Source organism: Saccoglossus kowalevskii, chromosome 3 (genome assembly GCF_978046115.1).
Source record: "Saccoglossus kowalevskii chromosome 3, keSacKowa6.1, whole genome shotgun sequence".
Classification (NCBI taxonomy): Eukaryota; Metazoa; Hemichordata; class Enteropneusta; family Harrimaniidae; genus Saccoglossus; species Saccoglossus kowalevskii.
Window position 1 is genome coordinate 2293389 of NC_140643.1, and position 25663 is coordinate 2319051.

The window sequence follows — 25663 nt, forward strand, 5'->3', positions numbered from 1 at the left end:
CGCCGATAAATGTATATTTCTAGCAAACTAAGATTTTCATTTGATTTTCCGTTCGGAGTGAAAATTGTGTTACATTAACCATAAATGCTGTGAAATTAACTTTATTATTTGCCGTTACATTTACTTTGGGGTGCCATTTGTTACAATATCCCGATAGTTTATTCAAACTTTTGTAAACCATCACGTGTTTCATGATGGTTTAGGAGATGTTAAAAGGAGTTGTGGCAAGTTGCTACTCCGCTTAACACCCTTAATTTCTTTGAAAGCAATGGTGACACCATCTGACAATTTCACTTTGTAAAACCAAATTAGACTTATTATGTCAAGCATGTAATAAATCTTTAATGCTACAGTCATACACTTTGTCGCAAAGTCTGGGCACTCGTTAAACCCATTGCAAATATTGACATATGATAGTTAACGTAAATACAACATTATACATTCAATTGTATTATGTAGCATGACCATATTTTGAATTGTCTTCTGATAAAGTCATCACGCTCAAGTAGTACATAGCGTGTTTAAATTATATACACTAAACTGATCATGTTAAAGTACAACAATAATTTCTTTGAATGCCCAGGATAACTGAGATGTTATTTGCACGCAATTTAGTAAAAGAACATACGGAATTGAATGAAAGCAAAATATTGACAAAACGTATTTTATTGTACCTGCACTTTTATTTCAATAAATACCGACACTACTAAACTGGGCGGTGACACTGTGAGACAAGTGTTGCTGTAAGACTGTCACCTAATAGCTACTAAGACATTGGTGAGTAATATGAAGGTTATTACAAGAATACCGCAAATGACTCATAACAATAGTTTGGTGATTAGATTGATCTTGTACTGCTCGGGTACATACTTTGCAGTGTTGTCGTGATAACTTTATTATTATATATAATTTTTGTGTGTAGTAATAATTTAGCATTATTATACACATGACACCGAAAATAATAGTCATGTTCATAAAACGCCGTATAGACGCGTTCGGGGGCGCATTTAAATGTCTTCCTTATTTGAAAAATGTGCTTCACATTTTGTCGCATTCGAGCACCTTTCTTTGTTTAAATTGAGTCTGACGAAAATTGATTTCCGTCACTAAACGCAAGTGTTCATACAACGCAAAACAGTTTTTGTTGCTGTTTGGGGCTGTTACATTTCATTAAACTACACTACATTTAAAGTGCCTGTGCAATGCCCACCCTCACGTTTCCCATTTTAGATATGTGTCCCACTGAAAAGGGTAGTTATTGATTTTTTTGCTGAAAATGATAACTCGTATCCAAGTAAATTTGGGATATTTCTCGTGTTGTAGCCACGCCCACCTATCGTGAAACGGTCGACTGTTTCCGGATTTCCGACTCTCGCCGAAAGTGCGCCACCAAATGACAAAATGTGAGAGGAAGTCATACCCCTTAGCCGTAATAACACTGGTCGTTCAGTATACTTTTAAATGATATACATTTTTCGGTCGGCGTTTTTTCTTTTTTTTTTGTCTATTTTATTTTTTTTTTGAGAGAGAGAGTTTTTAGATGTTGTGCTGTGGGCAGTTGCAGTGAAACGTATAGTCGTAGTATAAGTATTCACACATTTCTAATCGATCCGAAGGTGCGACATCACTTAACCTTAGATTCATTTTTTTGGGAAAAACTGTCCTCATCCATAAAAAAACGACTAGGTTTAAAGATAAACGCCGACAACGTAAACCTGGCGCAACACTTTTGAAAGAAATAGATTCCGGACCAGCCCATGATCAGTTGACTTTTTTTGCGATCCTGGTTATCGTTTCATAGAGACCATTTAGTCCCTGTTAAGTAAAAGGTAGCAATAATTTTGACAGTGACACGAAAACGATACGTCGGACAAACAGGAAATTACACAGCCCTTACACACTGCTAACTGTTTTCATTTTCGAAGGCTAAAAGTTTCTGAATTGTTTGGTGATTGGTGTTGAATGACGAATTCACACCTCTGTCCTTTTTTACCTCCATGCTTGCAGCTTGATCTGCGTAATAATTTATGAAATAAGAATCCGGGCTTGGTCAATGTATTTCACCAAATAAAGTTTTAATACGATGTTATAATTATGATAATCACGCCATGGATCACGCTAACTCGAATCCACTCTGAATTTATCTGTATGTGTGTCGATCTCGATTATTTTTGTTATCCAATTAAACGCCGCTTTTAACGCACTTGCCCTCGTCGTGTTCACCTATTTCAACAAAATGTCAATTTATTTCCACGCGGCTGTAATTTATTTAGTAACTGTGATTTGTCGTTATTTTAATTACTTTATAGTGATCACTATAGTCTAATGTTTAGAATGTCAAAATTGAAAGTTTTACTCAGACGATCGATGAAATAAAACAGTGTAGTGACGTGCCTAGTAACTTGCTAAATAACGAGATAATTCCGACGTCAAATTCTATTTTGTCAAGCAACAGTGTACAAACGTGCGCCGGTGTCGGTGACGATCACGGTGACCAGCTACACCAGAACGGACAAATTTCTCATCTAACTCAACCTCATGCAACAACAATTGATACTATGTGTTCATTATGGTCCATTCTTCCTCGATGAACAAGTACATAAGTGACAATATAGTCAAAGACGAGAAAACTGCACAAGAAATTTGCCTTATTTACACGTATCGGCAATGCAAGCTGCCATGCGACTTCCCCTTCAGACGTCACAAGGGGAATTTATGTATGCAAATGAGAATCTAATGAGGAGCCTCGTTTTAAAATACACAAAAATAAAGTCTAAAACACATTTTTTCACTTAAAAAAATAATTCATGCTTAGAAACATAAAAATTAATAATATTTATGTACCAATTGATAATTTTAGGCATGAAAATAGCAGCCATTTCACAGGCACTTTAATTAAACTGCTATGTATTACAAGCAAGAACACATGTGTAATAATATGATTACTACCAGAATACCGTAAAGTATGCGCCACACGTCGTCGATACGATCGTACTACGTTTCATATTCTGCTTTTAAATTATTTTAACTACTATTTTAGTTTTCGTAGTGTTTGTAATTAATGTAATTGGGTTTGCATTATCAAAACAACGCGTTATTGTCATCAAATACTGTTTAATGCTAGTTCAAACAAGCTGGAGCGCGTTAATGTAGTATACATACTACACATCATGCTAGCAGGCACTCTATTAATAAACATAAAATAACATTGAACAATGACCATTCGCTTTAAGTGAATACACTGTTGCCACTTTACATGGTGATATGTACGCTTGACGACAATCTAAGTATGGTTCATTGAGGCTATCGATATATAGCAGAAACGTATTGTGTATGTGATAGTTGATTCTATCACTGCTGCCACCACAGAAAAAAACAAGATCGCCACAAGTTATCAAATTAAACCAGATTTCTCTTTGCAGGATACGAAATAATGATCTCAGAATGGATTTAAAAAGGATATATAAAGTAGAATAATATTAGAGTTATGTGCTGAGATATAATGTGTGTGTGTCGAGAGATTAAAAACGTTATTAGAATTAAACAAAAAATGTATTTAGTGTAAAAATAAATGCCCTCAACTGAAAAATGTAAGTGAAAATATAAATAATTATCAAGTCAATTTGCAATGCATTTGTAGTAGATAACATTAAGTAAAGTAATAATGGTTAGTAATCACCATTGACCTATTAACACGAAGTAACGTTATTTCGTCCAAGAGTTGTGTATGTCTAGTTTACATGTCCTTGTTTATTGTACTGAACCAGTAACCTTGGGGTGAGGTGAATTATGTGCCTATTTGGTTTCGATTGATTCATTGGTTTACATTAAATGTGAACGTCTACTATATTATATTATTTTCTGTTATTCATTTGGTTGTGCTAAATGCAATAGTGGTGACATATGTTTATACTGTTATAAAAGCAGTGGATCCAATCAATTTAACTTTATATCCACAACGTAGCAGTTTGAACTAACGCTTATTCGGTAAGTTTGTTTTTCACAGTGTTGTACATTGGAGTCTGTGGGCAATGGGCCATAATTCCACATTTACTTTTGCGAAATTATGACGGAACATTTTTATTTTGCATTTTAGTACATAATTCCATGTGGGAAAATCTCACCACCTGACTATGACATAACAAATTTGGCAGCTCGGAAATCGGTTTCGTCATATTTGGAAGTTAAATGGTCGATTTCGTTATAGTACAGTATACATCATGGATATACTTTGCAGCTATATCGTAGATTTTTATTAAGCTATGACGTAAATATATTCGAAGACCAGGGCGTACATTTCGTTATTCTGTATCGTTTCTGCATTTGGTAAAAAAAACTTTCCCGTCTCTATTTTACATTTTGCTTTCATTAATAATATTCGTGCATCACACACGGCAACATTGCCATAGATGCTGCCCAGTCTAAGGCAATATTAACCATTGAGTGTTGTACATGTTGTGTATGAACTAACGTAACTACTCGTACTTTTTATTTATCTATTTTGCTACAACGTTTAACTGTGCAATATATCGAAAAATATGTATTTCATTCTTAGAAAAATTTGTGATGAATGCGAAAATGGTATTTGTTATGTTGCTGGTAGGCATGATGATTACATTAACTACGGCCCAAGGTATGTAGTAGAGATATATTCACTCCGTGGCATTGTGTGGCGTAACGTGTAAACGATTTCCTCCCCAATAATCTAATAAAATTTAACAGTGCCACTACTCACTGTATTTTTCTTCACTCATTGACTTCTATGTACTCGATATTTTACACTAGATGAATTTATAAGTTGAGCTAACTCATCATATGGTTCACTTTGCAGTTATGTGTTCGTCTAATCACGAATGCCAAGGAAATCAGATTTGCGAAGTGGGACAGCTGTGTTGTACCAGAATCGACGATACTAATTTCATGAATGAATATTGCTACAATCCAGGCGAGTATTGCCACACTGTAAAATGTCAGGAGTGCATCCAAGCCAAATACAAGTCAAATAGTGCATAGTTTGTTTGCCGGTTTATTTTGTTGTTTTTTAATTGGGTTGTCTTCGTTGTCCCTTCATCACTTTGTTGAATGTCTGTCGTCATCCACACCTAACCTCATGATAGGGTGGACCGTTCATTGCCTGTATACCATGACTGTCACTGTACATCGTGTTTTGTAAGAGCCATACATGCGTGTACTCAAGGCATGTGTCTCCAACAGTCAAATACATACATAGTCTTTTGTGTAAGTCACGACACGTATATTCTCACAGTAGGTAACCACTAAACCGTGATTTAAAATTTGCGTTTAACGATATGCCTTTTTTGAATTAAGTTATATAGAAATGCCATTCAAATAAAGTCAATTAAATTAAGACCCTGTATAGGTTTGCAGATTAATTAACATTATGGTTGTGTTTTAATTCAAGCTAATAGAAAGAAAATCATACAAATTATTGTAACTTGATTTATAATGGTTTGGGTAGCTTAGGATTAAGGAAATGGGGACATAGTTATGGTACCTTATCTCTTTCTATAACCCAAAGCTACACAAATCTTGGATTAAATATTAATGAATCGCAAATCCCGGTTGAACGGTGGCCCGCGCAGTATGTGTCTCAATAATCTAATGCCTACATATATTTTGTGAGAGTATGCGCTGTATGTTTTGGTTTCACGGCATGTACTGGTTTCACAGTATGTGGTGGTTTCAAGGCACGTGTTGGTTTCACGGCATGTGATGGTTTCACGGTACGTGTTGGTTTTACCATGGAACTATAAACCCATGGTTTTACACACAGTCAGCTGGCGCACACGTGATAATAAAATAAATACGATATTTACTATATGGGGGCCGCCATCTTGAATGAAGCATAAAACTAAACAAGAGACAAGAAGAACCTAGAACACTAAGCCGGGGTATTTGAAACCGAAATTGTCATCTAAGTGTTAGGCCGTCGCTGATTGGATGCTGAGCTGGAATGCCCATTTTTAGTTTTAAATACCCAAGGAAAGTGTTCTAGGTTCTTCGTGTAATTAGCTGTTCGTATGCAAGGGATTTTTCCACACAAAAACGACGAATTAGACCGAATTTTGTTATCGGTTGGCTTAATATAACCCCAACGGACCGTATTTTTGTGAAAGATTGGTATTTTTGTCCTGATTTGTAGGAATCTGGCAAACGCGTTTCATAACTTGTCTCTTATTTAGTTTTATGCATCATTCAAGATGGCGGCCCCCATATAGTAAATATCGTATTTATTTTATTATCACGTGTGCGCCAGCTGACTGTGGTTTTACAGTACGTGTTGATTTCAACGCTTCTGTTGGTTACTAAAAGTGTTTTCATTCTTTACAGTCAAATAATGGAAATGGCAAACACTACATGTACACATGGTTGACCTCGATGAGATGGAATTATAGTACTTGTTGGACTGCGTGATTTTACTGGTCACCAATAATAGATACCTTTCCTTTCCAGTCTGTATAGTTAAATAATAAACGATATCATTAAAATGCAAATAAGTTCAATTCATGTGTTTTTAATGATCATGTCCTTTGTACCTGTTCTGTTATTACAAGTAACTAATATGCTCTATATAATATATTTGTCGATATAGTAAGAAAACATGCTATCATGGTCAAATCAGTGAGAGTTATTCCAAGAGTTAAGTAGGATATACAGAAAAAAACAATTTGCATCAACCCGTTTGTCAATCTATTCATACAATTTATACTCAGATACAAAATTACGTAGTAGTCTTTATTATAAAGCTACATCAAAAACATTTAAAATCATAATATCCTGCGGACTCATTCGTGATTTACCTGAAGCTAACTTTTAAAAATGGATGAAGAAATGTAAACCGTTCCGTTGAATATAGATATACTTCAATGTAAAATTCGGCACCATGTGGAAACACAACTAGATATATTTTATCCAGCTATGCGGTATATGCCAAACTAATTTATATTAATACTGTTTAAGGATCGACCTTCAGTCATACAGCGACTTGTGTTTACTATCTAGGCGTTTGTTTCTCAGCCAATTTCCATTCTACCATGTGTTTACGATACTGATCCCAGTTTATCTGTGTTTGCAAAATACTGTCGAGCTCTGCGTCAGTAGGCAGTTTACTCTCCTGAGGAGAGAACAAACACGAAATGGTTAGTCAACCGTTAGTCTATTACCGTCTTCGGGCACCAAGTATGCGTTCAGTCAGGATATCTCCTTTTAGTAATCGATCATTGTGTTTTCGGCAAGCATAATCTTCGAAAAGGATCACCGCATGACGCCGTTCTAATTACTACAGTGATATGTGAGTAGTAGATATGAAATGGAGCGTTTATAAACTCTCTTTCACGAACATTTTCGAGGTATTAAATGGTCCAGGAATCACAACACAACAAAATAGGCATGTTTATCAACTCTATCTCATCTCCCCTGCATTAGCAATAATCACGAATACATCGATAGGCGGGAACAATTGTACATACCCGTTTCTTAATAGTAAGCAATGTGTCTACAGATGCATTATTAAGATAAAACTTCTTGGATAGCATCACGCACTCCGCACCCTCGCTAATCAGGAAAAAGTTTTTGCGGGTGCCGTAAGCAAGATCTGCCAGTCCCTGTAGACAAACAATAATCAGTGTGAAATAGGGGGTGTATAAGTAAATCTGTATTTGTATCACGTCTGATTTTTCTAGAACTCCTAACACGTTACAATAGATCATTTATTAAATACTTGCTAGCTCACATGCATATCTCGTCAGTCACGTGAGACTGCTATTACGAGATAAAGACCTCTAGAACGTTATTTTTTCAGCAATTCTTCTCATATTCCGAGAAAATCTATCAGACTTGGCTGGGCATACATGCGTTGAAAGTTTAAAGCACAAAACGATAGTCAATGTGTTCGTTATGGAATCGCCGAGTACATACATTTGCAACTATGAGAAGAGATACCAACATTAATTTCGTATGATGGTGTTAATCTAGCCACACCGCTAATAATGAGCGAATGATGTACGATTGATATAAACTACAGTGTGGTTAGTATATAGCTATTTTATCATGCAAAACAAGTCAATGAAACAGTCCCCGTTAAATTTTTGAAAATTCACTTTGTGCTCGTCATATTAAAGTTGAGGAGTTGTCGCGAGTGTGTCCTTGAAACTTGAGTCCCAAGTAATGTACACAACATATTGTTTATTTACATCAAATGTAAACACGTGTTGCGTGACGACCCCTCCGGTTTAAGACATAGCAAAGGAAAACATAGATCCACAGTCCCTCTATCCTGTGGGAGGGACTGGGATAGATCCAAGTTATCACATTTTAAACAAACAAGATGACCGCCAGTCGGCCATATTTGATCAAATTGCAAATTGAATTGACATGTACATGTATCCATTTATGACATGCTATATATCAATGAAAATGATATATTTTCAGAGATATAGTAATATGGCAAAAAAAACAAAACAAAAAAACAGCCGTTATTCGGCCATCTTTGATCTGAGTATGAAAACATGCAAGGAAAGAACGGTATCGGTCCAAAGGATTCTGATATACGACTCCGGACGGACGCACGGACACCCGGACGCACGGAGACCGAATTACAAGTGTGCTAACAGGGACTAACGAGGACTAACAAAACAAAGAAAAACTTCTTGCCATGTAACTATTTTGAAAAGGCATGTCACGTGAATGTCAATTTGGTGGATGGGTGTCCAGACTCAGGCAGGCTCGTGTTAAGCAAGATTACCGACCAGTTTCAAAACCTGTACAGTGCACACAATTTGAGAATTCCGTTGAAGATAAATAAATCTGCCAAAAAACCAGACCAAATTTCAGCACAATTTTCGAAATTCACGCACGGTTCTTTAGAAGTTGAAATAATTTGAACCTGGGTAGCTGTCCGACCAGGTTGTATAGAGTCGTGAAAACAATGTCTCAATGTTTCCTCAACACAACTACGAACGCAAAAGTTGCATCAACACAAACTCAAAAGTTGCAACAACACAACTACAAACTCAAGAATTACAACAACACAACTACAAACTCAAAAGTTGCAACAACACAACTACAAATTCAAAAATTACAACAACACAACTACAAACTCAAAAGTTGCAACAACACAACTACAAACTCAAAAAATACAACACAACTACAAACTCAAAAATTACAACAACACAACTACAAACTCAAAAGTTGTAACAACACAACTACAAAGTCAAAAGTTGCAACAACACAACTACAAACTCGAAAGTTACAACACAACTACAAACTCAAAAGTTGCAACAACACAACTACAAACTCAAAAAATACAACACAACTACAAACTCAAAAATTACAACAACACAACTACAAACTCAAAAGTTGTAACAACACAACTACAAAGTCAAAAGTTGCAACAACACAACTACAAACTCGAAAGTTACAACAACACAACTACAAACTCAAAAGTTGCAACAACACAAATACAAACTCAAAAATTACAACAACACAACTACAAACTCGAAAGTTACAACAACACAACTACAAACTCAAAAGTTGCAACAACACAACTACAAACTCAACAGTTGCAACAACACAACTACAAACTCAAAAATTACAACACAATTACAAACACAAAAGTTGAAATAACACAACTACAAACTCAAAAATTACAACACAACTACAAACTCAAAAGTTGCAACAACACAAATACAAACTCAAGAAATACAACAACACAACAACAAACTCAAAAATTACAACAACACAACTACAAACTCAAAAGTTGTAACAACACAACTACAATGTCAAAAGTTGCAACAACACAACTACAAACTCGAAAGTTACAACAACACAACTACAAACTCAAAAGTTGCAACAACACAAATACAAACTCAAAAATTACAACAACACAACTACAAATTCGAAAGTAACAACAACACAACTACAAACTCAAAAGTTGCAACAACACAACTACAAACTCAACAGTTGCAACAACACAACTACAAACTCAAAAATTACAACAACAAGACAACTACAAACTCAAAAATTACAACAACACAACTACAAACTCGAAAGTTGCAATAACACAACTACAAACTCAAAAATTACAACAACACAACTACAAACTCAAAAATTACAAAAACACAACTACAAACTCAAGAGTAGCAACAACACAACTACAAACTCAAAAAGTACAACAACACAACTACAAACTCAAAAGTTGCAACAACACATCTACAAACTCAAAAATTACAACAACACAACTACAAACTCAAAAATTACAACACAACTACAAACTCAAAAGTTGCAATAACACAACTACAAACTCAAAAATGACAACAACACAACTACAAACTCAAAAGTTGCAACAACACAACTACAAACTCAAAAATTACAACAACACAACTACAAACTCAAAAGTTGCAACAACACAAATACAAACTCAAAAATTACAACAACACAACTACAAACTCGAAAGTTACAACAACACAACTACAAACTCAAAAGTTGCAACAACACAACTACATACTCAACAGTTGCAACAACACAACTACAAACTCAAAAATTACAACAACAACACAACTACAAACTCAACAATTACAACACAATTACAAACTCAAAAGTTGCAACAACACAAATACAAACTCAAAAATTACAACACAATTACAAACACAAAAGTTGCAATAACACAACTACAAACTCAAAAATTACAACAACACAACTACAAACTCAAAAGTTGCAACAACACAAATACAAACTCAAGAAATACAACAACACAACAAACTCAAAAATTACAACAACACAACTACAAACTCAAAAGTTGTAACAACACAACTACAAAGTCAAAAGTTGCAACAACACAACTACAAACTCGAAAGTTACAACAACACAACTACAAACTCAAAAGTTGCAACACAAATACAAACTCAAAAATTACAACAACACAACTACAAACTCGAAAGTAACAACAACACAACTACAAACTCAAAAAGTACAACAACACAACTACAAACTCAAAAGTTGCAACAACACAACTACAAACTCAAAAATTACAACACAACTACAAACTCAAAAGTTGCAATAACACAACTACAAACTCAAAAATGACAACAACACAACTACAAACTCAAAAGTTGCAACAACACAACTACAAACTCAAAAATTACAACAACACAACTACAAACTCAAAAGTTGCAACAACACAAATACAAACTCAAAAATTACAACAACACAACTACAAACTCGAAAGTTACAACAACACAACTACAAACTCAAAAGTTGCAACAACACAACTACATACTCAACAGTTGCAACAACACAACTACAAACTCAAAAATTACAACAACAACACAACTACAAACTCAACAATTACAACACAATTACAAACTCAAAAGTTGCAACAACACAAATACAAACTCAAAAATTACAACACAATTACAAACACAAAAGTTGCAATAACACAACTACAAACTCAAAAATTACAACAACACAACTACAAACTCAAAAGTTGCAACAACACAAATACAAACTCAAGAAATACAACAACACAACAAACTCAAAAATTACAACAACACAACTACAAACTCAAAAGTTGTAACAACACAACTACAAAGTCAAAAGTTGCAACAACACAACTACAAACTCGAAAGTTACAACAACACAACTACAAACTCAAAAGTTGCAACACAAATACAAACTCAAAAATTACAACAACACAACTACAAACTCGAAAGTAACAACAACACAACTACAAACTCAAAAGTTGCAACAACACAACTACAAACTCAACAGTTGCAACAACACAACTACAAACTCAAAAATTACAACAACACAACTACAAACTCAAAAATTACAACAACACAACTACAAACTCAAAAGTTGCAACAACACAACTACAAACTCAAAAATTACAACAACACAACTACAAACTCAAAAATTACAAAAACACAACTACAAACTCAAGAGTAGCAACAACACAACTACAAACTCAAAAAGTACAACAACACAACTACAAACTCAACAGTTGCAACAACACATCTACAAACTCAAAAATTACAACAACACAACTACAAACTCAAACATTACAACACAACTACAAACTCAAAAGTTGCAATAACACAACTACAAACTCAAAAATTACAACAACACAACTACAAACTCAAAAGTTGCAACAACACAACTACAAACTCAAAAATTACAACAACACAACTACAAACTCAAAAGTTGCAACAACACAAATACAAACTCAAAAATTACAACAACACAACTACAAACTCGAAAGTTACAACAACACAACTACAAACTCAAAAGTTGCAACAACACAACTACAAACTCAACAGTTGCAACAACACAACTACAAACTCGAAAGTTACAACAACACAACTACAAACTCAAAAGTTGCAACAACACAACTACATACTCAACAGTTGCAACAACACAACTACAAACTCAAAAATTACAACAACAAAACAACTACAAACTCAACAGTTGCAACAACACAACTACAATCTCAAAAGTTGTAACAACACAACTACAAACTCAAAAGTAGCAACAACACAACTACAAACTCAAAAATTACAACACAATTACAAACACAAAAGTTGCAATAACACAACTACAAACTCAAAAATTACAACAACACAACTACAAACTCAAAAGTTGCAACAACACAAATACAAACTCAAGAAATACAACAACACAACAAACTCAAAAATTACAACAACACAACTACAAACTCAAAAGTTGTAACAACACAACTACAAAGTCAAAAGTTGCAACAACACAACTACAAACTCGAAAGTTACAACAACACAACTACAAACTCAAAAGTTGCAACACAAATACAAACTCAAAAATTACAACAACACAACTACAAACTCGAAAGTAACAACAACACAACTACAAACTCAAAAGTTGCAACAACACAACTACAAACTCAACAGTTGCAACAACACAACTACAAACTCAAAAATTACAACAACACAACTACAAACTCAAAAATTACAACAACACAACTACAAACTCAAAAGTTGCAACAACACAACTACAAACTCAAAAATTACAACAACACAACTACAAACTCAAAAATTACAAAAACACAACTACAAACTCAAGAGTAGCAACAACACAACTACAAACTCAAAAAGTACAACAACACAACTACAAACTCAACAGTTGCAACAACACATCTACAAACTCAAAAATTACAACAACACAACTACAAACTCAAACATTACAACACAACTACAAACTCAAAAGTTGCAATAACACAACTACAAACTCAAAAATTACAACAACACAACTACAAACTCAAAAGTTGCAACAACACAACTACAAACTCAAAAATTACAACAACACAACTACAAACTCAAAAGTTGCAACAACACAAATACAAACTCAAAAATTACAACAACACAACTACAAACTCGAAAGTTACAACAACACAACTACAAACTCAAAAGTTGCAACAACACAACTACAAACTCAACAGTTGCAACAACACAACTACAAACTCGAAAGTTACAACAACACAACTACAAACTCAAAAGTTGCAACAACACAACTACATACTCAACAGTTGCAACAACACAACTACAAACTCAAAAATTACAACAACAAAACAACTACAAACTCAACAGTTGCAACAACACAACTACAATCTCAAAAGTTGTAACAACACAACTACAAACTCAAAAGTAGCAACAACACAACTACAAACTCAAAAATTACAACAACACAACTACAAACTCAAAAATTACAACAACACAACTACAAACCCAAAAGTAGCAACAACACAACTACAAACTCAAAAGGTACAACAACACAACTACAAACTCAACAGTTGCAACAACACATCTACAAACTCAAAAATTACAACAACACAACTACAAACTCAAAAATTACAACACAACTACAAACTCAAAAGTTGCAATAACACAACTACAAACTCAAAAATTACAACAACACAACTAAAAACTCAAAAGTTGCAACAACACAACTACAAACTCAAAAATTACAACAACACAACTACAAACTCAAAAGTTGCAACAACACAAATACAAACTCAAAAAATACAACAACACAACTACAAACTCAAAAGTTGCAACAACACAAATACAAACGCAAAAATTACAACAACACAACTACAAACTCGAAAGTTACAACAACACAACTACAAACTCAAATGTTGCAACAACACAACTACAAACTCAACAGTTGCAACAACACAACTACAAACTCAAAAATTACAACACAATTTCAAACTCAAAAGTTGCAACAACATAACTACAAACTCAACAGTTGCAACAACACAACTACAAACTCAAAAATTACAACAACAACACAACTACAAACTCAAAAGTTGCAACAACACAACTACAAACTCAAAAAGTACAACAACACAACTACAAACTCGAAAGTTACAACAACACAACTACAAACTCAAAAATTACAACAACACAAATACAAACTCAAAAATTACAACAACACAACCACAAATTCGAAAGTTACAACAACACAACTACAAACTCAAAAGTTGCAACAACACAACTACAAACTCAACAGTTGCAACAACACAACTACAAACTCAAAAATTACAACAACAACACAACTACAAACTCAAAAATTGCAACAACACAAATACAAACTCAAAAATTACAACAACACAACTACAAACTCGAAAGTTACAACAACACAACTACAAACTCAAAAGTTGCAACAACACAACTACAAACTCAACAGTTGCAACAACACAACTACAAACTCGAAAGTTACAACAACACAACTACAAACTCAAAAGTTGCAACAACACAACTACAAACTCAAAAATTACAACAACACAACTACAAACTCAAAAGTTGCAACAACACAACTACAAACTCAAAAATTACAACAACACAACTACAAACTCAAAAGTTGCAACAACACAAATACAAACTCAAAAAATACAACAACACAACTACAAACTCAAAAGTTGCAACAACACAACTACAAACTCAAAAATTACAACAACACAACTACAAACTCAAAAGTTGCAACACAATTTCAAACTCAAAAGTTGCAATAACACAACTACAAACTCAAAAATTACAACAACACAACTACAAACTCAAAAGTTGCAACAACACAACTACAAACTCAAAAATTACAACAACACAACTACAAACTCAAAAAATACAACAACACAACTACAAACTCAAAAATTACAACAACACAACTACAAACTCAAAAGTTGTAACAACACAACTACAAAGTCAAAAGTTGCAACAACACAACTACAAACTCGAAAGTTACAACAACACAACTACAAACTCAAAAATTACAACAACACAACTACAAACTCAAAAGTTGCAACAACACAAATACAAACTCAAAAAATACAACAACACAACTACAAACTCAAAAATTACAACAACACAACTACAAACTCAAAAGTTGTAACAACACAACTACAAAGTCAAAAGTTGCAACAACACAACTACAAACTCGAAAGTTACAACAACACAACTACAAACTCAAAAGTTTCAACAACACAAATACAAACTCAAAAATTACAACAACACAACCACAAATTCGAAAGTTACAACAACACAACTACAAACTCAAAAGTTGCAACAACACAACTACAAACTCAACAGTTGCAACAACACAACTACATACTCAACAGTTGCAACAACACAACTACAAACTCAAAAATTACAACGACACAACTACAAACTCAAAAATTACAACAACACAACTACAAACTCAAATGTAGCAACAACACAACTACTAACTCAAAAAGTACAACAACACAACTACAAAAACAACAGTTGCAACAACACATCTACAAACTCAAAAATTACAACAACACAACTACAAACTCAAAAATTACAACACAACTACAAACTCAAAAGTTGCAATAACACAACTACAAACTCAAAAATTACAACAACACAACTACAAACTCAAAAGTTGCAACACAATTTCAAACTCAAAAATTACAATAACACAACTACAAACTCAAAAGTTGCAACACAATTTCAAACTCAAAAGTTGCAATAACACAACTACAAACTCAAAAATTACAACAACACAACTACAAACTCAAAAGTTGCAACAACACAACTACAAACTCAAAAATTACAACACAATTACAAACGCAAAAGTTGCAACAACACAACTACAAACTCAAAAATACAACAACACAACTACAAACTCAAAAGTTGCAACAACACAACTACAAACTCAAACGTTGCAACAACACAACTACAAACTCGAAAGTTACAACAACACAACTACAAACTCAAAAGTTGTAACAACACAACTACAAAGTCAAAAGTTGCAACAACACAACTACAAACTCGAAAGTTACAACAACACAACTACAAACTCAAAAGTTGCAACACAAATACAAACTCAAAAATTACAACAACACAACTACAAACTCGAAAGTAACAACAACACAACTACAAACTCAAAAGTTGCAACAACACAACTACAAACTCAACAGTTGCAACAACACAACTACAAACTCAAAAATTACAACAACACAACTACAAACTCAAAAATTACAACAACACAACTACAAACTCAAAAGTTGCAACAACACAACTACAAACTCAAAAATTACAACAACACAACTACAAACTCAAAAATTACAAAAACACAACTACAAACTCAAGAGTAGCAACAACACAACTACAAACTCAAAAAGTACAACAACACAACTACAAACTCAACAGTTGCAACAACACATCTACAAACTCAAAAATTACAACAACACAACTACAAACTCAAACATTACAACACAACTACAAACTCAAAAGTTGCAATAACACAACTACAAACTCAAAAATTACAACAACACAACTACAAACTCAAAAGTTGCAACAACACAACTACAAACTCAAAAATTACAACAACACAACTACAAACTCAAAAGTTGCAACAACACAAATACAAACTCAAAAATTACAACAACACAACTACAAACTCGAAAGTTACAACAACACAACTACAAACTCAAAAGTTGCAACAACACAACTACAAACTCAACAGTTGCAACAACACAACTACAAACTCGAAAGTTACAACAACACAACTACAAACTCAAAAGTTGCAACAACACAACTACATACTCAACAGTTGCAACAACACAACTACAAACTCAAAAATTACAACAACAACACAACTACAAACTCAACAGTTGCAACAACACAACTACAATCTCAAAAGTTGTAACAACACAACTACAAACTCAAAAATTACAACAACACAACTACAAACTCAAAAATTACAACAACACAACTACAAACTCAAAAGGTACAACAACACAACTACAAACTCAACAGTTGCAACAACACATCTACAAACTCAAAAATTACAACAACACAACTACAAACTCAAAAATTACAACACAACTACAAACTCAAAAGTTGCAATAACACAACTACAAACTCAAAAATTACAACAACACAACTAAAAACTCAAAAGTTGCAACAACACAACTACAAACTCAAAAATTACAACAACACAACTACAAACTCAAAAGTTGCAACAACACAAATACAAACTCAAAAAATACAACAACACAACTACAAACTCAAAAATTACAACAACACAACTACAAACTCAAAAGTTGTAACAACACAACTACAAAGTCAAAAGTTGCAACAACACAACTACAAACTCGAAAGTTACAACAACACAACTACAAACTCAAAAGTTGCAACAACACAAATACAAACGCAAAAATTACAACAACACAACTACAAACTCGAAAGTTACAACAACACTACTACAAACTCAAATGTTGCAACAACACAACTACAAACTCAACAGTTGCAACAACACAACTACAAACTCAAAAATTACAACACAATTTCAAACTCAAAAGTTGCAACAACATAACTACAAACTCAACAGTTGCAACAACACAACTACAAACTCAAAAGTTGCAACAACACAAATACAAACGCAAAAATTACAACAACACAACTACAAACTCGAAAGTTACAACAACACAACTACAAACTCAAATGTTGCAACAACACAACTACAAACTCAACAGTTGCAACAACACAACTACAAACTCAAAAATTACAACACAACCACAAATTCGAAAGTTACAACAACACAACTACAAACTCAAAAGTTGCAACAACACAACTACAAACTCAAAAATTACAACAACACAACTACAAACTCAAAGGTTGCAACAACACAACTACAAACTCAAAAATTACAACAACACAACTACAAACTCGAAAGTAACAACAACACAACTACAAACTCAAAAGTTGCAACAACACAACTACAAACTCAACAGTTGCAACAACACAACTACAAACTCAAAAATTACAACAACACAACTACAAACTCAAAAATTACAACAACACAACTACAAACTCAAAAGTTGCAACAACACAACTACAAACTCAAAAATTACAACAACACAACTACAAACTCAAAAATTACAAAAACACAACTACAAACTCAAGAGTAGCAACAACACAACTACAAACTCAAAAAGTACAACAACACAACTACAAACTCAACAGTTGCAACAACACATCTACAAACTCAAAAATTACAACAACACAACTACAAACTCAAACATTACAACACAACTACAAACTCAAAAGTTGCAATAACACAACTACAAACTCAAAAATTACAACAACACAACTACAAACTCAAAAGTTGCAACAACACAACTACAAACTCAAAAATTACAACAACACAACTACAAACTCAAAAGTTGCAACAACACAAATACAAACTCAAAAATTACAACAACACAACTACAAACTCGAAAGTTACAACAACACAACTACAAACTCAAAAGTTGCAACAACACAACTACAAACTCAACAGTTGCAACAACACAACTACAAACTCGAAAGTTACAACAACACAACTACAAACTCAAAAGTTGCAACAACACAACTACATACTCAACAGTTGCAACAACACAACTACAAACTCAAAAATTACAACAACAAAACAACTACAAACTCAACAGTTGCAACAACACAACTACAATCTCAAAAGTTGTAACAACACAACTACAAACTCAAAAGTAGCAACAACACAACTACAAACTCAAAAATTACAACAACACAACTACAAACTCAAAAATTACAACAACACAACTACAAACCCAAAAGTAGCAACAACACAACTACAAACTCAAAAGGTACAACAACACAACTACAAACTCAACAGTTGCAACAACACATCTACAAACTCAAAAATTACAACAACACAACTACAAACTCAAAAATTACAACACAACTACAAACTCAAAAGTTGCAATAACACAACTACAAACTCAAAAATTACAACAACACAACTAAAAACTCAAAAGTTGCAACAACACAACTACAAACTCAAAAATTACAACAACACAACTACAAACTCAAAAGTTGCAACAACACAAATACAAACTCAAAAAATACAACAACACAACTACAAACTCAAAAATTACAACAACACAACTACAAACTCAAAAGTTGTAACAACACAACTACAAAGTCAAAAGTTGCAACAACACAACTACAAACTCGAAAGTTACAACAACACAACTACAAACTCAAAAGTTGCAACAACACAAATACAAACGCAAAAATTACAACAACACAACTACAAACTCGAAAGTTACAACAACACAACTACAAACTCAAATGTTGCAACAACACAACTACAAACTCAACAGTTGCAACAACACAACTACAAACTCAAAAATTACAACACAATTTCAAACTCAAAAGTTGCAACAACATAACTACAAACTCAACAGTTGCAACAACACAACTACAAACTCAAAAATTACAACAACAACACAACTACAAACTCAAAAGTTGCAACAACACAACTACAAACTCAAAAAGTACAACAACACAACTACAAACTCGAAAGTTACAACAACACAACTACAAACTCAAAAATTACAACAACACAAATACAAACTCAAAAATTACAACAACACAACCACAAATTCGAAAGTTACAACAACACAACTACAAACTCAAAAGTTGCAACAACACAACTACAAACTCAACAGTTGCAACAACACAACTACAAACTCAAAAATTACAACAACAACACAACTACAAACTCAAAAATTGCAACAACACAAATACAAACTCAAAAATTACAACAACACAACTACAAACTCGAAAGTTACAACAACACAACTACAAACTCAAAAGTTGCAACAACACAACTACAAACTCAACAGTTGCAACAACACAACTACAAACTCGAAAGTTACAACAACACAACTACAAACTCAAAAGTTGCAACAACACAACTACAAACTCAAAAATTACAACAACACAACTACAAACTCAAAAGTTGCAACAACACAACTACAAACTCAAAAATTACAACAACACAACTACAAACTCAAAAGTTGCAACAACACAAATACAAACTCAAAAAATACAACAACACAACTACAAACTCAAAAGTTGCAACAACACAACTACAAACTCAAAAATTACAACAACACAACTACAAACTCAAAAGTTGCAACACAATTTCAAACTCAAAAGTTGCAATAACACAACTACAAACTCAAAAATTACAACAACACAACTACAAACTCAAAAGTTGCAACAACACAACTACAAACTCAAAAATTACAACAACACAACTACAAACTCAAAAAATACAACAACACAACTACAAACTCAAAAATTACAACAACACAACTACAAACTCAAAAGTTGTAACAACACAACTACAAAGTCAAAAGTTGCAACAACACAACTACAAACTCGAAAGTTACAACAACACAACTACAAACTCAAAAATTACAACAACACAACTACAAACTCAAAAGTTGCAACAACACAAATACAAACTCAAAAAATACAACAACACAACTACAAACTCAAAAATTACAACAACACAACTACAAACTCAAAAGTTGTAACAACACAACTACAAAGTCAAAAGTTGCAACAACACAACTACAAACTCGAAAGTTACAACAACACAACTACAAACTCAAAAGTTTCAACAACACAAATACAAACTCAAAAATTACAACAACACAACCACAAATTCGAAAGTTACAACAACACAACTACAAACTCAAAAGTTGCAACAACACAACTACAAACTCAACAGTTGCAACAACACAACTACATACTCAACAGTTGCAACAACACAACTACAAACTCAAAAATTACAACGACACAACTACAAACTCAAAAATTACAACAACACAACTACAAACTCAAATGTAGCAACAACACAACTACTAACTCAAAAAGTACAACAACACAACTACAAAAACAACAGTTGCAACAACACATCTACAAACTCAAAAATTACAACAACACAACTACAAACTCAAAAATTACAACACAACTACAAACTCAAAAGTTGCAATAACACAACTACAAACTCAAAAATTACAACAACACAACTACAAACTCAAAAGTTGCAACACAATTTCAAACTCAAAAATTACAATAACACAACTACAAACTCAAAAGTTGCAACACAATTTCAAACTCAAAAGTTGCAATAACACAACTACAAACTCAAAAATTACAACAACACAACTACAAACTCAAAAGTTGCAACAACACAACTACAAACTCAAAAATTACAACACAATTACAAACGCAAAAGTTGCAACAACACAACTACAAACTCAAAAAATACAACAACACAACTACAAACTCAAAAGTTGCAACAACACAACTACAAACTCAAACGTTGCAACAACACAACTACAAACTCGAAAGTTACAACAACACAACTACAAACTCAAAAGTTGTAACAACACAACTACAAAGTCAAAAGTTGCAACAACACAACTACAAACTCGAAAGTTACAACAACACAACTACAAACTCAAAAGTTGCAACACAAATACAAACTCAAAAATTACAACAACACAACTACAAACTCGAAAGTAACAACAACACAACTACAAACTCAAAAGTTGCAACAACACAACTACAAACTCAACAGTTGCAACAACACAACTACAAACTCAAAAATTACAACAACACAACTACAAACTCAAAAATTACAACAACACAACTACAAACTCAAAAGTTGCAACAACACAACTACAAACTCAAAAATTACAACAACACAACTACAAACTCAAAAATTACAAAAACACAACTACAAACTCAAGAGTAGCAACAACACAACTACAAACTCAAAAAGTACAACAACACAACTACAAACTCAACAGTTGCAACAACACATCTACAAACTCAAAAATTACAACAACACAACTACAAACTCAAACATTACAACACAACTACAAACTCAAAAGTTGCAATAACACAACTACAAACTCAAAAATTACAACAACACAACTACAAACTCAAAAGTTGCAACAACACAACTACAAACTCAAAAAATACAACAACACAACTACAAACTCAAAAGTTGCAACAACACAAATACAAACTCAAAAATTACAACAACACAACTACAAACTCGAAAGTTACAACAACACAACTACAAACTCAAAAGTTGCAACAACACAACTACAAACTCAACAGTTGCAACAACACAACTACAAACTCGAAAGTTACAACAACACAACTACAAACTCAAAAGTTGCAACAACACAACTACATACTCAACAGTTGCAACAACACAACTACAAACTCAAAAATTACAACAACAACACAACTACAAACTCAACAGTTGCAACAACACAACTACAATCTCAAAAGTTGTAACAACACAACTACAAACTCAAAAATTACAACAACACAACTACAAACTCAAAAATTACAACAACACAACTACAAACTCAAAAGGTACAACAACACAACTACAAACTCAACAGTTGCAACAACACATCTACAAACTCAAAAATTACAACAACACAACTACAAACTCAAAAATTACAACACAACTACAAACTCAAAAGTTGCAATAACACAACTACAAACTCAAAAATTACAACAACACAACTAAAAACTCAAAAGTTGCAACAACACAACTACAAACTCAAAAATTACAACAACACAACTACAAACTCAAAAGTTGCAACAACACAAATACAAACTCAAAAAATACAACAACACAACTACAAACTCAAAAATTACAACAACACAACTACAAACTCAAAAGTTGTAACAACACAACTACAAAGTCAAAAGTTGCAACAACACAACTACAAACTCGAAAGTTACAACAACACAACTACAAACTCAAAAGTTGCAACAACACAAATACAAACGCAAAAATTACAACAACACAACTACAAACTCGAAAGTTACAACAACACTACTACAAACTCAAATGTTGCAACAACACAACTACAAACTCAACAGTTGCAACAACACAACTACAAACTCAAAAATTACAACACAATTTCAAACTCAAAAGTTGCAACAACATAACTACAAACTCAACAGTTGCAACAACACAACTACAAACTCAAAAGTTGCAACAACACAAATACAAACGCAAAAATTACAACAACACAACTACAAACTCGAAAGTTACAACAACACAACTACAAACTCAAATGTTGCAACAACACAACTACAAACTCAACAGTTGCAACAACACAACTACAAACTCAAAAATTACAACACAACCACAAATTCGAAAGTTACAACAACACAACTACAAACTCAAAAGTTGCAACAACACAACTACAAACTCAAAAATTACAACAACACAACTACAAACTCAAAGGTTGCAACAACACAACTACAAACTCAAAAATTACAACAACACAACTACAAACTCAAAAAATACAACAACACAACTACAAACTCAAAAATTACAACAACACAACTACAAACTCAAAAGTTGTAACAACACAACTACAAAGTCAAAAGTTGCAACAACACAACTACAAACTCGAAAGTTACAACAACACAACTACAAACACAAAAGTTTCAACAACACAAATACAAACTCAAAAATTACAACAACACAACCACAAATTCGAAAGTTACAACAACACAACTACAAACTCAAAAGTTGCAACAACACAACTACAAACTCAACAGTTGCAACAACACAACTACAAACTCAAAAATTACAACAACAACACAACTACAAACTCAAAAATTACAACACAATTACAAACGCAAAAGTTGCAACAACACAACTACAAACTCAAAAAATACAACAACACAACTACAAACTCAAAAGTTGCAACAACACAACTACAAACTCAAACGTTGCAACAACACAACTACAAACTCGAAAGTTACAACAACACAACTACAAACTCAAAAGTTGCAACAACACAACTACATACTCAACAGTTGCAACAACACAACTACAAACTCAAAAGTTGCAACAACACAACTACAAACTCAAAAATTACAAAAACACAACTACAAACTCAAAAGTTGCAACACAATTTCAAACTCAAAAGTTGCAATAACACAACTACAAACTCAAAAATTACAACAACACAACTACAAACTCAAAAATTACAACAACACAACTACAAACTCAAAAATTACAACACAATTTCAAACTCAAAAGTTGCAATAACACAACTACAAACTCAAAAATTACAACAACACAACTACAAACTCAAAAGTTGCAACAACACAAAGACAAACTCAAAAATTACAACAACACAACTACAAACTCAAAAGTAGCAACAACACAACTACAAACTCAAAAGTTGCAACAACACAAATACAACTCAAAAATTACAACAACACAACTACAAACTCGAAAGTAACAACAACACAACTACAAACTCAAAAGTTGCAACAACCCAACTACAAACTCAACAGTTGCAACAACACAACTACAACCTCTAAAATTACAACAACACAACTACAAACTCAAAAATTACAACACAATTACAAACTCAAAAGTGGCAAGTGGCAACAACACAACTACAAACTCAAAAATTACAACAACACAACTACAAACTCAAAAATTACAACAACACAACTATAAACTCAAAAGTAGCAACAACACAACTACAAACTCAAAAAGTACAACAACACAACTACAAACTCAACAGTTGCAACAACACATCTACAAACTCAAAAATTACAACAACACAACTACAAACTCAAAAATTACAATACAACTACAAACTCAAAAGTTGCAATAACACAACTACAAACTCAAAAAATACAACAACACAACTACAAACTCAAAAGTTGCAACAACACAACTACAAACTCAAAAATTACAACAACACAACTACAAACTCAAAAGTTGCAACAACACAAATACAAACTCAAAAATTACAACACAACTACAAACTCGAAAGTTACAACAACACAACTACAAACTCAAAAGTTGCAACAACACAACTACAAACTCAACAGTTGCAACAACACAACTACAAACTCGAAAGTTGCAACAACACAACTACAAACTAAAAAGTAACAACAACACAACTACAAACTCAAAAGTAGCAACAACACAACTACAAACTCAAAAGTTGCAACAACACAACTACAAACTCAAAAGTAGCAACAACACAACTACAAACTCAAAAGTTGCAACAACATAACTACAAACTCAAAAATTACAACAACAACACAACTACAAACTCAAAAGTTGCAACAACACAACTACAAACTCAAAAAATACAACAACACAACTACAAACTCAAAAATTACAACAACACAACTACAAACTCAAAAGTTGCAACAACACAACTACAAACTCAAGAGTTGCAACAACACAACTACAAACTCAA

The 25663-nt window shown here is 33.1% G+C and overlaps 1 protein-coding gene and 1 long non-coding RNA gene across 4 annotated transcripts in view; one reads left to right on the forward strand and one right to left on the reverse strand.

Moving 5' to 3' along the window:
- Positions 1-678: 678 nt before the first annotated feature.
- LOC144361244 (uncharacterized) lies at positions 679-6518 on the forward strand. 2 transcript variants are annotated; one of them, XR_014928931.1, is made up of 5 exons: positions 693-777; positions 3895-3987; positions 4556-4633; positions 4832-4945; positions 6352-6518. It is a non-coding gene; the product is annotated as an uncharacterized LOC144361244 (long non-coding RNA). The 2 variants fall into 2 exon arrangements; XR_014928930.1 differs by lacking the exon at positions 3895-3987 and having other exon boundaries at positions 679-777.
- A 1-nt stretch (position 6519) lies between these two features.
- The window catches only part of LOC102801624 (cyclic nucleotide-binding domain-containing protein 2-like), a 222325-nt gene continuing 203181 nt past the window's right edge, over positions 6520-25663 (reverse strand). For both annotated transcript variants that reach the window (XM_085496687.1, XM_085496689.1), the window contains 2 exons: positions 7491-7625; positions 6520-7135 (listed from right to left, as the gene is read on the reverse strand). In XM_085496687.1, the coding sequence (XP_085352813.1) occupies positions 7016-7135; positions 7491-7625 (255 nt within the window). In that variant the 3' untranslated portion in view covers positions 6520-7015. The remainder of the gene's footprint in view (positions 7136-7490; positions 7626-25663) is intronic.